We start from the raw sequence: 18,225 nt of genomic DNA, 5'->3' as shown, positions 1-18,225 counted from the left end.
ATTGATGCTGATATTTGGATTTGTAAGAACAGTTTTGTGAGACAATAACTCATGTTTGCAGAACTGTACTAAAAGCATTAGAGATTATTATTGTCATGATCATGTGTTGTGGCCCTTGTGTGCTTTAAAGCCAAAACAACCACATCCTCTATACACATTCAATCTAATCAATAACTAGTGCCCACCATTTTTGTCCACATTCAACTTTTATATTATTTTCCATTTCAAATCAGTACTATTTTTCAATATGTATTTTGTTTCAGTTTCTCACCTATTTAATAGTTGGTACTATCATTTATGTATTTTTTTGTTTCATAAAAAGTGTAAAGAAATTATTAATAGATTTTTTTTTTATGAAACTGATTTAACCACACATAATTCTTATTTTTGTTCTGACTTGACCATATCTTTCAACATTGAAGTTGTAGACTGTAGTTGCCTTGAATATTAGAGTTTTATTGCTTCCTTTGTAATCGTATTGACTTAAACTTTTAATTACTCCATGTCCTATAATATTTGTATTAATTATTTATTAATTTTAATCCCACCAAAATTAACATTATTGGTCAATTTAATATCTCATCTTAATCCCTAATTGCTACATTAGCTTAGTAGTGACGACTTAATAGAGTTCATGACTATAAATCGATAAAGTCATCTATTTGAGTTATGAGATTCACTTTGAGTGGCTAAAATATTTAAGCTTAAAGAGTAGGATGATCAGAAAATTCATAATTCCATAAAAGTTACATGTCTTGACTACAGTGTTACATTTAAGTTAGAAAAAAGTTAACAAAACAAAAAACAATATTAGTTATTTAAGATGTACACATGCATGAGTAGAGGTCATCTCAATTACTAGAAAGTGCAATACTAGATAAAGGTCCTTACATGTAGGGGTAAGTGAGAATTGGTCGGGTTGGACTAAGGAAGGCTTGTTCTTTATCTGACCTTAAATGTTGGTTGTGTCATTTTTGAATTTGAGTATGACCTTAAACCCAAAGCTAACCCAACCCTAAATATTGACTGGGTCACCATTTGAACTCAAACTCGATCCTAGATTCGATTAAATATAATACATACTTATTTTAGATAAAAATATTTTCAATGTTACTCATTATTTATATGTAATTTGACATATAGAATGATATATGTATATATCGTTAATTATGTATATATGATGGAAAAAATTAAAGAATTTTTAATACTTTTGACCAAAGAGATGTCATTAAATGTACAAAATTGAATATAGACACATACAAACATAATGAATGAGTGATCATGAGACAGGTGGGGTCATGTTTTTTCCCTTCCACGTGACAAAGACTTGTTGTTTGATCTTATATATTTGGATTACCCAAACTTAACTTTCATCACCCTGACACTACCTAGCTGCTATAACGTAACCTTTCTGCTAATCTCCTCCTTCGTTTTTTTCTGCTATTCTTGGCTTCCTACATTCACATTTTCAACTTCCAATGCTCCTCACATGTTTCCATAACATCACTTATTACGTTCTCTTCAATTCAATCACAATAATATTATAATATAATAATATAATATGGTACATATATAGGGTTAACCATTGCCCTAAACATGTGTCTTTGTTCATATATCACTACTGAATTGTTGTGACGTTGTTCATAAACAAAACCAAGGTTATAACAATAATAATAGGACATGAATTTCTGTTCACACATATATATATTGGGACTGCTGAAATTATGTCAGTAATGTGTCTTATGAGGTGTCTGATTCTAATGTGTCAGACCATAGTCTCTCTACATGGCACATGCAGATGCACCATTACCATTATCTTTATAACCTCATATGTGTTGGATTGGACATTAGTCATGAAGAGAAACAATCAATATATGACAAACATTAACTGTGAGGCTTTTTATCTGATTATAATGATTCGAAGGTTATTTTCAAATTATGGCTATGAGAAAACATAGCTTTTGTATTAAAAATTATGGAGAAAAGAGAATGCATCTGAATGATTTCTAGAATTACTTTTCCAGATTATAACTTCAGAACAAAAGAAAAAGAATTTGCTTCTTTGCACAAGAATGGATTTTGTTCCAAAAAGCACAAAGGTATGGGTGGACTTGAAAAAAAGCATAGAATCAAAAGTGAATTGAAAAAGATAGAGTAAGGAGGATATTAGATATATGTGAACATTTCAATCATTCCATCTTAATTGGTAAGAGAAGTACAACTAAAATTATACTTTCCTTTTCTTTTTGGTGACACACATGTCACAAGACAAGGTTATGTGTATTGGGAAAAAGATAAAAGATAAAGTTGGGAAAGACAAAAAGATGGTACTTCTGAATATTTTGGTTTATTAATACACATGTGGGTCACTGAACCTATATTAATATTAAGTCATGACTTTAATAATAACAGCAATCATAAAAGTTTTGACCAAATAAAATACAAGATAGTGGAAATGGTATTGGCATCTAAGGTGATGCTAGGTTCATTCAGAAAATTAAAAATCTTGTGAAATTTTTGAGTTTTAACATTCAATTCTGTCTCACTCATATTTAGCATAGATAAGTAGTGGCCATTAACTAATCACAATGCTCTTTTTGAATTAGCTTAATTAAGAAAGAAAACTTAACTTTAATGTTTAGAAATTTTTTGCTAAAATTTGTATTGATTCCAACACCAATAATCCACTGTTATCTCTTTTATTGGAATACAAAAATATGTTATTGTCCATCTTAACAAATATTGTTCTTCCATATAAAATTCTAATATTTTGTCTTATAGTTGAATCTTATGATCTATTGTTATTAGTTCACCAAAATATATATATAAGATAAATTATTAGTTTCTTTTAAATCCAATTCATCATTATATGTAGCTAGAACAAAATAAATACAAGATTGATTTCTTTTATACCTAAGTACTTTATTTTAAGATAAAAAGACTGTTACTTTCTTGTATAAATTAGGGATAACAATAATAAATAGTTATTAATATTCACTATGCTTAATATTTCTTTTAAATAAAAGTAATAATGTTAAAAATGATAAATTAAAATGTAGTGATTGTGTTATAATTATGCATGTAAAATGCACTATTAGTCCTTTAATTTTTTTCTCAATTTAGTCTTTTATCTTTTTCTCAATTTTGTCTTTCTTATTTTTCTCAATTTGGTCCCCCAACTTCATTTCAATTATGATGTTAGTCCTTTTGTATAATTTTTTGTTAACATGACTCAACAAGAAAGAAACACATGACAACATAATAAAAGGACTAACATGATATGGAAAGCAAAATTAGGAGAGTGAAATAAGCAAAAGTAACATAACAAGTTGAGAAAATAAAATAAGCTAAGAGACCAAAATAACAGTTTCAGCTTCTTAAAAATAGTGTTTCCTAATAATTAGTCCACTAACATCTTATAAACTTTTCCGATCATCTTCATGATACTCATGTTTTACTATTTTTTTTTTATAATTTATAAATATTTACACACAAAGAATATCAATATTTTACTAAATTCAAAATTTCTAAGTTGTATATATCTATCTTATTTAATATTCCATATATCAAGTAACCAAAATTTACTAATGATGCTCTATTGTAAATGGGTATTAGTTCAAGTGGTACATGTTTGATTCCCTTTAAGTAATGTTTCGTGTTCAAGTCTTATGGATGAAAAATGCCCACGGAGAGAATTAACCTCACGTACCTGTAGATGTTTTCAGCTCGAACAAGATTGTATCCAGTGCGAGAATACATATGGGAAACCAAAAAAATTGTTTTAACTGGATAATAAAAGCTCCCTCTCATATTGGCTAGGTGGTGCAAACTTTTGGAGTATGGAGAGTGGGGACAAAGAACTATACAAAGAGGAATTGATGAGGTGGTAAAAGAGTGAGTATGAAAGAGAGAGAGAGAGATGAATAAAGAGAATTGAGAGAAATGGTGGAGGAAGCATCCAATTCCCATAATGGTGCAAGGCAATGGTACAAGAAACAGTGATGCTGATTTGACATGAGAAACTTTATCCTTTGCCCATGATGCTATCTATGATGCCCTTTCTTATACACTATACTCTTTTCCAGTAACAAGCCATCAGACTCTGACGAGGATCATCGGTCTCAAATTGTATCTTATTCTATGTCTAAGTTTATCACGTTTTGTCGCATGAATAAATAAAAAATTTAAAAACAAAAAACCACATTTTGATTAGTTGAGATATGGAATGAGACACCGTTTAGAACAGGTGATTTGAGTCCATCATAGTCAACTTGTCTTTTCTTTTTTCTGTCTTCCTTTTGTACTTGTTTGCTTTCACTTAATGGGGATTTTAAGTCTGCCTCAACTTTTAAGACTTTTGGTAAACCAAAATAATGAAAGCAAACAATGATATAAGCCATTTGAAGAATTGATTCCCACTTATATGGTCATATTCACACACCATTGGGGTGTGTGCAACCTCTATTCAATGTTCATATGCCCACACCACCGCCCCATCACTACTTTGGATTTCTCTTTCCCTTACAACCACCATTCACTCACAGGTTTACTAAATAGGGGACACATGCATTAGACATATCTCTTTGTGCTTTTCGATTTTCAAAATATAATATTCCATATAGACCCATTTGGTCATAGATTTAGAAACTATTCCTTCTCTTTCTCAACCTCTCATTACATTGTTAATGATGAACATAATGATATAGTAGTTGAAGGAAAGAATTACCTAGGATATCATATATTATTATTAATTAAAATATAATTACACAACAGTCTTCCAATTGAATTCACATCTTTTTTTAACTGGAGAGTCTAGTATTAAAAATACAAAATGGATAAAGATTTTGTAAATTTTAAATTTATTTTATTGAAAAATAATTTAAAATCAAGATTATTAGTGATGATCTTAATAAGTATTGAACCCTATGAGTTACTTCAGATTATAACATTAAACTCAACCAAATCCATTAATAAATAAATATACAAAATAACTTTAGAGGTATAGGTGCATGAATAAATTATATCTTCTAATAAACATTAATTATATTATATAATATATTGTATCTTCTAATATTTATTAATTACCATGAAACAAACTACTAGAAATGAAAAAAAATCACTAACTTCATATTTAGATATTAAAAAATCACAAAATTATACCAATAAGACAACAAATAGAAAATGCTCCATATAAACAAAAGAATTCTAAATCCCATTTCAATTTCTAAGTATCCTTTTGATAATTAAAAAACCAACTACTTTTTCATAGCCTAAAAAATCTAAATTTAATTTGTTCTAATGAGAAAGATTAACATGCACACTAGCATCCATGCCAGAATCACAAACCGGACAATTATGGATAGTGGACCCACAAATTGTGCAAAGGCTAAGATGCCTGCATGGAAGTACCAACACTATTGACTCCCTTACCCCACAATTCTTGCACATATTTCTTCCACCACCAACCACCACCGACGCCGCCGTGTCATCACCGTTCTCAGCCGCATCATTACTTCCACAGCTTGATTCAGCATCATCTGCCACCGCCACAACCACATGGTGGTCCGTGCTGACATGGGCTAGGACTTGTTCCAAATTGCTACGTAGGTAGTTGACTGTTGTTTCATTTGTTTGTGCCATCTCTCTCCAAAGTTGATTCTCTATGCATAAATTCTTCACTTTTTCTTGAAGTGCCATGTTCAGTTTCGATATTCTTTGAATCTCTTCATCTTTTTCTCTCAATTTCTTTGCTGTTACCTGTTGGATTGTCCCTAGTAACATCCTTGATTGTCTCATCTTTTGTTCCCTCAACTCCATTCTCACTTTCTCTGCCTGTTCAAATCCAAATAACAAAATACATTAATTAACCCACACAAAAAAACATAAAAATAATAAAAACCCATCATTATTTTAAGGTAAAGTTTGAAAATTTATCACACCCTTTTTCAGTTACTACTGATTTTTCATACTTGAACCGTTGAAACAGTTTTAGCTTTGACTCATAAAAAAACTTATTTTTTGAAATGAAAATACATAAATTTAAATTTAAATTTAAGGAAGAAAAATTACATGATGGGCAAGGACATGATCAATCTCAGATTGGTGTTGGTTCTGAATTTGAAAGAGAATATCTTGGTCTAGTAAAGATGATTGAGGTGAAAGCTTGTTTTTTTGATGAGGTGGGAGAGAGATTAACTCAGTGGTGAAGTCTCTAGATCTCTTTCTTTGAAGAGGCATATTATGGCATGTGAGACCACTATCTGCTTTGTTTGGATCACAAACATTGGAATGGTAAAATGGCATAAAAGGTTGAGCCATTTTTCCAGGTAGAACCATAGCAGTAGAATCCACCTGAGCATTGTATAGAGTAGAATTCAATAGATGGTGTTGTTGTTGATGATGATTCTGTTTCATGGTTTCCCTGCACAAACAATGAACAATCCATATATATCAGCAAACATTGAAAACAATATGTTAGCAATAAAAACTTTGCCTATAAAAAATGATACATGGAGGGTATTTTGTTTATACCTGTTAGTGAGTAATAGATTCATGTAATTAGAAGCTTCAACTGCCATTGGTATAGTTATTTAGGGTGAGATTTTATGTGAAATGATTTGGGTATGTGAGTGATGAAGAAAAGAAGAAGGGAGAATAAGAAGGAGATGAGGCAAAACATGCAATATATGTGGCGAGTACAAGGGATGCTGAATGAATGAATGAATGGGATATGGGTTTTATATTAGACTTTGGTTTTTGTGGATGTTTTCTACACATAGAAAGTCAAACCAATTTTGTAGACAAATATAAGTTTCAGCATATTTTTGGAATAAAAAAAAGTGTAAGAAATTATATTTGATTAAATTAATTTACTTCCATTTGATTTTTATTACCAAAAAAAATTAATTAGATAAAATATGTATTGTCATATTTGGTATATGGGGATTGGATTCTGTTGAACTTTTTTTTCAGACTGACACTAGTTGTGGAAACTAGTTCCCACTTTTCTACTATTTTGATTACAATAATGAATGTCACATCAATCATGTAACAAAATTATATATTAATTAATAATGCTGAATGAGAGCAAGTACAATGCTGAATTAGGGGTTGAATAAAGAAATAAAATATTCAAAATTTAAATATATTATTTTTAAATGTACTAAATACTTATTTTTTTATTATAAAATTACAGTAATCTATTTCCTTTCTATTTAAATATTATATTATTATCCTTAGATATTGATTTTAAGAAAATTTACATTATTTCATATGTTTCCTTAAGTTAAACTATTTATTTATTTCACATATGAATATCAATTATTTTCAGGGTACCAATAAACAACGGACAAATACTTTATGTTGCTTGTAGAAGTACAAATTCTTCTCCTAATAACACTTTCAGCAAAGAACAAAACAAACACATCCTTAAAAGCTAAAAAAAAGCACATTCTTAAAAGCTAAGAAAAAGCCTAAGCACAATAATCTCCAACTATTCCTTACCAAGGAAATTACCCTTCATTAAATTTCCATATTTTAAATGACAGCTTCCTCGTGCCAATGTCAATTATCATCTATTTAGCAAGATAATTATTAAAATCAAAAAAATCATATTCGTATAGATTTTGTATCCATAAACTTCTTACATGCTGGAATATTGTAAATAATTATATATGCATAATAAAATATATGTAACTCATTGGAGAACATCAATATTTGTTGATGATCCATAAGAAACCAGTATAGAAATTAAGAAAAAAGAGATACAATAATAAATGTTAAGTATCATTATTTCCTGGTGATAAATAAAAATTTAAACGGATTAACATATAAAGGATTACTTCCTTAATATGGAAATCTCCTTATTTATTAATATTAAAAAAAGGATTTACCTAAATATGATTTAGTAAGATTATAATTAATATCTGATTTTAAGCACTATTTGTTATATATTGATGTGGCACTATTTAGCGAAGCCACGTCATACTATTTCAAGGAAAAAAGGAGAAAACTTTATGTGGATCGAATATGTAGTATTTGGATATACATATATTTATGTTTAATATTATTATCATTTGGAATTAATTTTAATTAAAAATAAATTTATAATGTATTGTTGTTAAGATTTTATTAATTATCTTTATATAATATATTGTTAAGATTTTATCTTTATATAAACTAGTGTGTATAGGCACTTCGTGTTTGTTGGTGAATATTGCATCATACTACATATTCAATTTTTATATATTTAATTTTTTAGAATTAGAATGTATTTGTTGTATTTGATGTATTTTATATTATATTTTTATTTGTATTTATGATAATGTTCAATTTAAGATGAGATATGTGGTTAATTAAATTTTGGTAGTTACCTAGAATTATATAGTTTTTTATAAAAATTAAATAATATTAAGGACAAACAGGAAGTGAAAATTACATAATAATAAAAATTACACTATATTTTGCTTTTATATATAGTATAAATATTTCTCCATGAAAGAGTTCTTAGAGTATGAAGATAGTGAGAAAAAATTAAGTCCTTGAAAGAACAAATTATTTATTTATTTTTGTAATTAAAGTTCATCACGTTATATTTAAAGAAAGAAAAGTGTTACACTATATCCATTTTTCTTTGTTTTGTATGTTTTTTAGGAATCATTCAAAAAAAAATATTTAAATCATAAATTTAATTATTAAATATTTTTTTAATTAGAACTAACATGTAAAAGATAATACGATGACGGGACGGGGACCAGCGAGGTTGCACGTGCCTGGTTCGTGGTTCAAGGACAATAGTAAAGTTAGGTGACCCAAGGAACCACGTAGGTGGGACCCACGTTAATGGTAGCGGGACCCACTTATGTTGTGGAGCGGTTTCCCCGATTTCGCAACCTTTGTTATTGTCACTGTTGTTATCGTGTCTGTGTACGGACAAATATTGAGGAGCGAGTTATCCGGTGTGACGGATGAGTACTTTCTTACTTTTTTTTACTCTTTTTCCCTCATCCTACTTCCGTCAATTTTCATTATCAATAAACAACATTATTATTTTTTTGTTTCTTTAAATCTTATAAATTTTTGTGCAGAAATTTTGCAGTTTAATTGAATGTGAACTCTAGCTAGGTTAAAGAAAATTTGTAGTTTAATCGAATGTGCATGGGGTAGAGATTCCACCAAGATTATTATATATATTATTAAAATTAAATTAAAGCTCATGGTATAGAATTAATGGGTAGTTTTTTAGACAAGTAATCCATTGGTTAGAGCTTTTGACTAAGTTTATATTTTGACAAGCAATTCATTGGTTAGAGCATTTCACTAATTTATATTTTGCAAAGCAATCCATTTGTTAGAGCATTTGACTAAGTTTATATAAAGTATTTATAATAATAACTAGATTTATATATTAACTTTATACCTAAAATTAAAATATTAACACTACATAATTAGACAACATTTTAATATTTTTATCTTTTAATCGCAACAAAAGTGCAACTAAGTTGACTTACTAATATATTGTTAATAGAGGTGTTCCCGGTCGGTTTAGATTGATTTTTAGGTAAAAATAATATCATCAAAATATATAATTGACTTGCAATTGAGATTATTTACATTAAGATATCATATCCAATCTGATCGAAATATTATATGGGTTTTAGTTTAGTTTGGACCATTTTCTATAAAAGATTTATATTCTATATAGAGAAAAAAGTATCTCCTCATAGTATGAGATAACTTATCTCCTCTGACTAATAAAAACATGACATATGTATTATTTTGTTTAGTTTTAAAAATATTTTTATAAAAAAATGATTAAAACATAACTAAAATAGACTATAAAAATATAATGTCACAACTCAAAAATCATAAAACATAACTAAAATATTAAGTCTAATATAATTTAAAGTTCAATAAACAATTACAAGCTTATTGTATTATTGTTTATATAAACTATAAAGATATAATGTCACAACTCAAACACTTTATTTCTAACATTATGTTAATGTAAAATTGTAAATAAACAAACAACTATTGTATTAATAAATTAAAATATATATTCATAATGATAAGATTTTCTCATTAAAAAAAAAGAAACATTTGTATATAATGGACAATTGATATTGAATTATTATTTCAATGTGATTATATTGTATATGAGAATAAATCAAACTTAAAAATTATTTTTATATTTATTAAAACGAATATCATTTATACAATGTAGATATTTTAACTACACGTGAGAATATCATGGTAAGTGAGTTTTGCCACGGGGAGGAGATGAGTTTTAAAACGCTGCTACCTTGTTTATAATTTTAGAGTGAGGATACTTTCCATTAATGGAGAGATAATTGATCACTTTTATACTTATATATAAAGGTAAATATATCATCTTATTATATCTTAAGGATAAAATAGACAAATCATATTACATTTTTTTTCTTGTTTTTGGTCTATTTACTTCTCGATTAATGGAGATAATACTAAAGCATGCCTTCAGTGAGTTGGCAAAGAATAATTAGCCAATATCAACTTAAGATATTTACCTAGGGTGAATTGTTTCTCAATGTGTTAAAAGGTTAGGAGAGAAAAATGCAGATCATATAGGTTTTATACATTATCATTGTATTATCTATCATTTATGTTTAAGTACAATTAGTTTAAAAAAACAAGTTAATGATGAAGGATGAATTGACTGTATATAAATCTTTACATGAATAGTTTATAAACATTTCACTCAAAAATTAAATGTGTTAAGCATATTTTTTAATTCGCCCTTAAATGACAATGAAGAGAGATATCAACTTCCCAAGTATGAAATGTTACTAGATTCCACACATCTCGTATTAAAAGTGTCCTTGTGGTATTGTTTAAGAAATATAAAAAAATAGAATTGTAAAAACTAAGTTCAATATTTTAAAACATCATTTTTTAAATAAAATTTATTTTCTCCTTCCCTAAAGAATACGCTCAAGACACTTATCAATGCTCTCAAAACTGAACGCATTATAATTATAAAAAAAAAGTTGATTGAAGGGATTTTCCGATTAAGAATCTCTTTACTTTTATCTGATTTAATAATTTCAAACTTAATAATATAAATGTTCATTGTGAGTATATATGGTGTAGACACCATTATATTCAAAGATGTGAACAAATTAAAATAACTTTTAGTAATATTAAGGATATCTTATCACCTATAAGTAACGAACTAATTCATTTCAAGATGTATAACTGCTTCTCTTAATAAATGTCGTTCCTAGCAATCGATTCTTGATTTTTTGTTCTTTCGAGAAATTTAATGAAGTTTTATACTATTAAGTTAACTACTTTTGTTTCCTGTTCTATATTTAATCTCACATACCATAGTAGTACGTATCCTAGGTGGCTAGGTGTCACACAAGAGTCAATGTAATTATAATGTAAGGAGCTACGGTTGGAATTAGATTTTGATATATAGAAAGAGGTTATTGAATTGTCATTTTCATTGAAACAAAGAACGAATACCACCTCTCCTAGACAATGCAAAGATTGACATAATCAAACATTCAAGTTTCAACTAAGATTGAACCTGCATAACACATTCTGCCCATAAATTAAAATGGATTATTTTTGTGAGGTTTACATTCAAAATAAGGTTTTTCTAAAATGTCTATGGACTCATTTCTGATTTCCAAAAAAAATAATAAACACAAATTCTTATTAAGATGTGATATATTTATTATTCTTAAAACATGATATTTATTTTTCCTATAAAACTTGCTTTTATTAAAACTCTTAAAATATTCTGAGCATGTACACAATTTAAATTAAAAAAAAACATCCAAATTGATATAAATTTTCAATATCAAATATTTGATGAGTATATATAGGTTGAAGAAAAAGGAACACTCACCCACCTTATCCAAAGCCATCTAATCTAACATTGCCCAATTCTTAAACTCCCCCACTAGCACGCACAATGAATGAAAAGTTGTGTAGAAAAAAACGAACAACCTAACTTATTAGTTGATAGAATATATTTTTCCTTACTGTTAAGGGTATCATTTACTTTTTGGAATAAGAAACTCATCTCTTTCGGAATGCGTGATTGTCTCTTTTAACAAATTTTGCTCATAGGAATCGAACTCATATCTTTTGGTCAAAGATCTAGTGAGACCTAATACCACTATATGTAATGATTGTGGGGTATTCCAAGTATGAATACAGAAATCTCACTTTATGCAAAAATGAATGAATTAAAGAGCATATAAGTATATGAATTCATAAACCTAATACCTTAAGGTTTTGGGTCAAGATATGGTGTCAAACCCATTTCTATGCTTATTTCATTTAGCTCATAAAAAATGTTATATCCCATAGACGAACATCTCCCAACCAATATCATAACACTTAATTTTTTATTCTACTTTATATATCATGGATGCTACATATAAGTTATTGATTAGATTACTCCAATGCAAGCCAGCATTGTTGTCCTAGAAATCCTTAGATAAGTACATTTATTAAATTGCAATAGAAAATTTCTATAAAAGTATCAAAGTGAGGGCTTGAAAATTTAATATTATATATGCATATGAGATAATGAGAGTGAGATGCTAACCTAAGCAAACTTGTCTTTTTATAATGACAGCTCCAAAACCTAACTACATAGACAAAGTTTGGTTGCATTTGCTTGTTACATGAGGGTTTGAAAACACATATATATGGACAAAACCAAATTTCAAGTGTGTCCAAAATTTAATATACATGTACTTTATTTTGTATGTCCACTTCATCACTAACGTGGAAAGAACATTCACAACTTTTCCAATTAGCCATATAATAGTAATTTATAGCACACTTTCCTTATAGTTTCGAATAGCATTATTTTCTAATAGAAATGATGTACATTTTGCTTTCAACTTTGTAGAACCGTCAATTATATTGCCATTCATCAATAATTGTTCTTTCACCTTTTCTTTCATATCTCAAATAAATGTTACATTTATATGACAACCAATTTTGAAGATCATGTGGGGGATTCAAAAAGTTTTCAAAGTTATGAACCGTGTATAGAATGTGTACATTATTTTGGTGTTGAAAAAAAGTGGAGGGGATAATTGGGTTGATTTTTCTTCATGTTTTTTTGTAGATAGTCTTGAAGTAGCTTTTGGGTTTTCTTCTTTTCTTTGTAATTTTGGTGTTGAAAAAACATATGCATTATCTAATCAAAATAGTGAGGAAAATGATATAATTGTTCATTTGTCACAAAAGGAAAAGTAAGATATATATATTTTTGGTACTACAAAAGATATCTCTTTAGCCTTTTGAGTAAGGAACTAATTCATTTTGGGGTTCGTGACTGTCTCTCTCAACAAATATCGTTCACATGAATTGAATCCTTAACTTTATGTGTTTTTCTTCATAATTAATGAACCTCTATTACTTTTTCCGAAGCAATAATATTTTATGTGAAAATTAGCATCATGTAAAAAAAAGGTAAAACCCACATGTGCTTTTAGATGATAAAACAACATCATCATCATGTTACTTATGAGAAATAAAAAAACACTCTTAAAAGAAGCATGTATCTTCATTGGATCGTGTGTGAATTGGCATGTGAAAAAAGAGGACCACTTTATTTCTAAGTCATGATTTAAATAGTAGCAATTGATAGAATATCTTTGCATTTATAGCACAAACGAAAAAAAGGAGAAGAGGGGCCCTAAAAGCTTAAAGATTTTGGACTTTTGTTTAACTTATAATTATCCTAATAGAAAAAGAAAGAAGATCTAATTATTTTAATTGCAATTATTGACACTGATTTAACCGACATTGTTATTACTTTAATCTAAAGTTAATGCTATATTAATGCAAATCTTTGCTTTTTTTTAACCTTTTAGGTACATGTATATATCTTCTTTGCTTTTACATGATCAAATATGACCAATCAATTTTGTTATTTTGCTTCAGAAAGAAGATCATATCTCATTAATTAATCGTGCCATCCTCAATTTATGCTTAAATCTTTTCAACAAGTGATAAAATAAGGACATGCAATCCAATAATTAACAAACATGTGCACTGAATTTTTTGAGATGTAATAAACTTTTTTTTTATAAATGTAATAAACTTAATCTATAGCTTTTCATGCCCCAAACCCGGAAAGTTATGGGTGTTTGGGAAAGATTATACAAAATAACTTATTTTATTTATAAAAGAATATGTTTTAGTTTTGATATTGGGTCTTATTATAGTAAAAATATTACAATAACAATTAGACATTACCTTGATTTTTTAAAGCATGTAACCAAGTATATATTAAACAAAAAAGAAGTGTATTATTTTGGGGTAGTGTAACAAATAGTATATCCCTTAGTATGTGCAAGAGAATAAGAACATTAAATAGAAGGAGAAGGACAATTTGTACCCAAAAGAAAATGGGAGGGTCATAGAATCTTAAGCTTTTATTGTTCATGAACTCATATGTAGACACTCCATGAGTAATTATTAATGCTGCAGGACCAAGCTAAAGTCCAAACAAAATAAAGGAAAAGAAAAAAATGCTCTCTAATATATCAACAAACGATTTAATATACATATTATATATTTGAATTATTTTATTAAATACATTGCTCCTTCAACATAGTTATGAATATCTATAATGCTAACTTGAAGGCTCTTAAATGACCAAAAAGAGTGATTTGATTAGGGATTACAACCTCGTCGTTCAATTAGTATTTTTTTAGGATAAATATTTGTTTTTTATTTATTAATATTTTTGGACAACATATTTTTTTTATTAATCTTTTTAGGATAAAATATTAATTATTATTTTTATAACCATATTATTAGTTAGTTAATACAGAAATTAGATCACTGATTACAAATGAAACCCGAGTATTAGGCTCATCATGTGTAGACCTTGCCAGAATTGAACAATGATTTGTCGTCTTTCATAAATTTTCAAGACAAATGAATGAAAATATATAAATTTTATATACTTCCAATGCACTATTTATAATTTATATTATGTATGGATATTTATATTGGTATTGCAAAATATTACACTCAAGTTTTAAATACTAGCAAGGTGTTGACCCAATGATATATGGTTTCATTAGATCATCAGGTAGATTAAAATGTCAAAAGTTTAATTTGTAAAATGAAAACTTATTGGATAAACAATCACACATCCTAACAGAGATTAGTTCATTATCGGTAAGATGATACCTTTTGATTATACAAAAAAAACTTTTAAAAAAGAATCCACCTAAATAATCAAAATGGCAACTTATAAATAACAACAAGAAGAAGAGTAATTACTACTCTCTTCTCGATATTATTTATTCAATAAGATCACCTATTTACATGTGTCACATTACATATATATATAGATTGAAACTTGAAATTGCATAGGCAAAAGTATATATTAAAACTCCTATACTTTGCTAACAATTCCGGTGAGACATAAGAGTATATTTAATTGAAAGCACTATAAAGTTGGCAAAGAAATAATATTATTGCAATAGTTAAGAAACAAATGATGGAGATTGGTGTGCATCATTTTCTTGGAATTTCTCTTTTGGAGGCTGCTGTATGAGCACGATATCGATTAAATTGTGTCTATTATAAACAATTTTAATAGTAACAATAATTCTTAGTGTTGTCATGGGTCACGTACTTTAATCAAACTATTATATTGGACCACATTTAAAGGATAGGATTGGGACCATTCTTAGCTTAAGTCTCTTCTAGTGTCACATAGATAGATAATTGTTTTTTTGTCTTTTGTTTCTAACTTTCAAATAAATTTCTCAATTGTTTAGTTTTTTTGGTACTATCAATGATATTTTTTATCTTTTTGGGTAAAAAAACTAATCTCTTTTGAGGTCTGTGTTTTTAACAAGTGTTTCTCCTCAGAATCGAACTCGTAACATTTTTTTCATCCTAGAGATTAGCTTACACCACAACACATTACTGGTTACTTAAATTTGGTTTTAGTAAAGAATTTCATGTCATTCAAATTTTTTTTTATCCTTAAAGCACAAGTGGAAATCCATGAAAAATACACCACCCTGATTTTTGTTAGAATTGGCTCAGTTTATCTTGCAAGTCTCTTTCATAGACTAAGCTTAATATAAAAATAAAAAGTAAACCTTGTTCATTTGTTTAATTACTTTTATTGATGGGTTCAATTAATTTATTTAATTAATTAATTAACTCTATTTTTCTAGCGTGTAGAGAGAGCAACCACATCGTACATACCCATGCGTTTGTTTAATGTTTCAAAAATAAAGTAGATGGCACTTATATCATCAAATGCTAACTCCATCCATTTTCTTCTAACTTATACGTAAGTGCAAAGGTCATATATATTAATATATGTAACAAGTTTCGATGGTCACACATAATTTTAAAAAATAAGGAAGAATGCATTTTAATTCCGATATGAGTTTGAATCGTGAGAGACTATCTAAAGAAGCATTTAAGTTGAACGAGTTATATACTCAATAAATTCATAGACATAAAGAGTTGCATGTTAAGATCGATGTGTTATATTAATTTACCCATTCATATTCATTTGGAATTACATTTGGGATGATTGGATTCTTAAGTATCACCATTTTCATAAAATACATGACAATAAAAAGATTCATTTTTAATAGAAGGAGCAAATTCTTCCCATGATATCAGCAACATTATCACATAATATTTTTTTGCATATATGTTAGGTTGCAACCTTTCCTTCAGAAAAAGGGCATTGCAAATTATATATGCCAGGTAAATTATTTTATTTTTTGTATTGAGTGCAAATATGAGGCTTTTATGGTGTTATCTACCTTTTGTCCTTAATCATAAAAAATAAACAATAGTTGAAATATTTTTTGGTTTTATTTCATTTCTCCACAAAAGAAGCTTATTTATTGGTTAAGAAGCTTGTCACAAAGTACTATAGTTTTTAAGCAACAACCACTTGATTACTATTTTTACCTATAATTTTCATCAAAAACCAACTATTTATGTTTTCTTTGCAAGTAAACAAGGGAAGAAAAAAACATATTAGGTGCATGACATGTATGTGTATATATAATTGTGTCATTTTCAGTAACTGCACCTCATTTATTTAAACCTGATTTAGACCATTTCATGTGCTTCACCCATTTCACAAGTTATATATATATATATAGATAAGTCAATTGATAACAATTCTCATACAAAAATTGTGAGAATAATAAATTTGAGTCTTGCAACCAATTATAGATGATCGAGATTAAAAATTAGTTATTAATCAAATTAGTTTTTAATTTTGGTCGATTCAAATAAGATCTAATGATACGTATTTATTGTTTTGTTTGTTTGCAGTGTTCTCATCTATAAAAGAGTTAGTCTAACTTAGAAGCATGTAATCAAATTAGACATTTGATTAAAAAAAACCATTGTTAGGTGAAACATTGATATGAAGGAAAGTGACCATTGAGCCTTGTATAATGCCGTCTGAATTTATTACATAATTAATTTTTTTCAATTTTTGTTGTTATGTATAATTATTTTTAATTATAACTAAGATTATATAAGTCCATTATTTCTTGCTAATGTCTCTCAAATGTCAACTAATTTCAGTTATTCTTCTTCACATGACTTGACCCCATGAAGCAGCCAATTGAATGTTGACTTTCTCAAAATTATTTGAATTTTTCATACATGATGGGTACAAATCGATAAATGTACATATATATTTTTATATGGTATAGCATAAAATGAAAGTTAAGCATTGCTAAGTTTAATTGCTTGCTATTGCATCATTGAGTACAAATAAGGGATAGACAATAGTATCACAAATTTTTGGATTAAGGTAGACTTTGACTTACAAGGTGAATTATTAACAACAGAAAATAATATTGCATGCGTATGCCTTTTTTTAATATGTTCAACTATTTAAATATTTGGGTTCTACCAATAGTACCCTTTCAACTTTTTGGATAAAGAATTAATCTCTTTTGAAGTTCGTCATTTTCTCTCTCTCAACAAGTGTCGCTCACATGAATCAAACTTTCAACCTTTAGGATACAATAAGGTCTTACATACATCACTAGACTAACATCTTATTGATAAATTTTTGCATTCTCCTTGGAATATAACATCTTGGTGGAATATAAATGCATATTAGAATGCTTAGAATGAATTGTGTGGTTGAACTTAAGATCCCATATAATGCATTTGTTGAATTATTATTATTCATGA

At 27.9% G+C, this 18,225-nt stretch overlaps 1 protein-coding gene across 1 annotated transcript; it reads right to left on the bottom strand.

The window, feature by feature from the left end:
* LOC109345496 (E3 ubiquitin-protein ligase BOI-like) lies at nt 5,248–6,724 on the bottom strand. Its single transcript, XM_019584538.1, has 3 exons — nt 6,532–6,724; nt 6,070–6,421; nt 5,248–5,832 (listed from the first exon to the last, which is right to left on the bottom strand). Exons 1-3 carry the CDS (start codon nt 6,576–6,578, stop codon nt 5,296–5,298), a joined length of 936 nt encoding a protein of 311 aa, XP_019440083.1. The 5' UTR covers nt 6,579–6,724; the 3' UTR covers nt 5,248–5,295.

The sequence above is a fragment of the Lupinus angustifolius genome, chromosome LG04 (genome assembly GCF_001865875.1).
Source record: "Lupinus angustifolius cultivar Tanjil chromosome LG04, LupAngTanjil_v1.0, whole genome shotgun sequence".
NCBI classification, from domain to species: Eukaryota; Viridiplantae; Streptophyta; class Magnoliopsida; order Fabales; family Fabaceae; genus Lupinus; species Lupinus angustifolius.
Note: the sequence above shows the minus strand (reverse complement) of the source record. Positions and strands in the feature narration are given on the sequence as shown.

Excerpts from the sequence above, each read along its gene's own strand:
- LOC109345496 (XM_019584538.1), bottom strand. The coding sequence starts at position 6,578 with ATGGCAGTTGAAGCTTCTAATTACATGAATCTATTACTCACTAACAG. Across the intron at positions 6,422-6,531 it reads AATCTATTACTCACTAACAG|GGAAACCATGAAACAGAATC; the intron begins GTATAAACAAAA and ends TTGTTTGTGCAG. Across the intron at positions 5,833-6,069 it reads ATCATGTCCTTGCCCATCAT|GCAGAGAAAGTGAGAATGGA; the intron begins GTAATTTTTCTT and ends GGATTTGAACAG.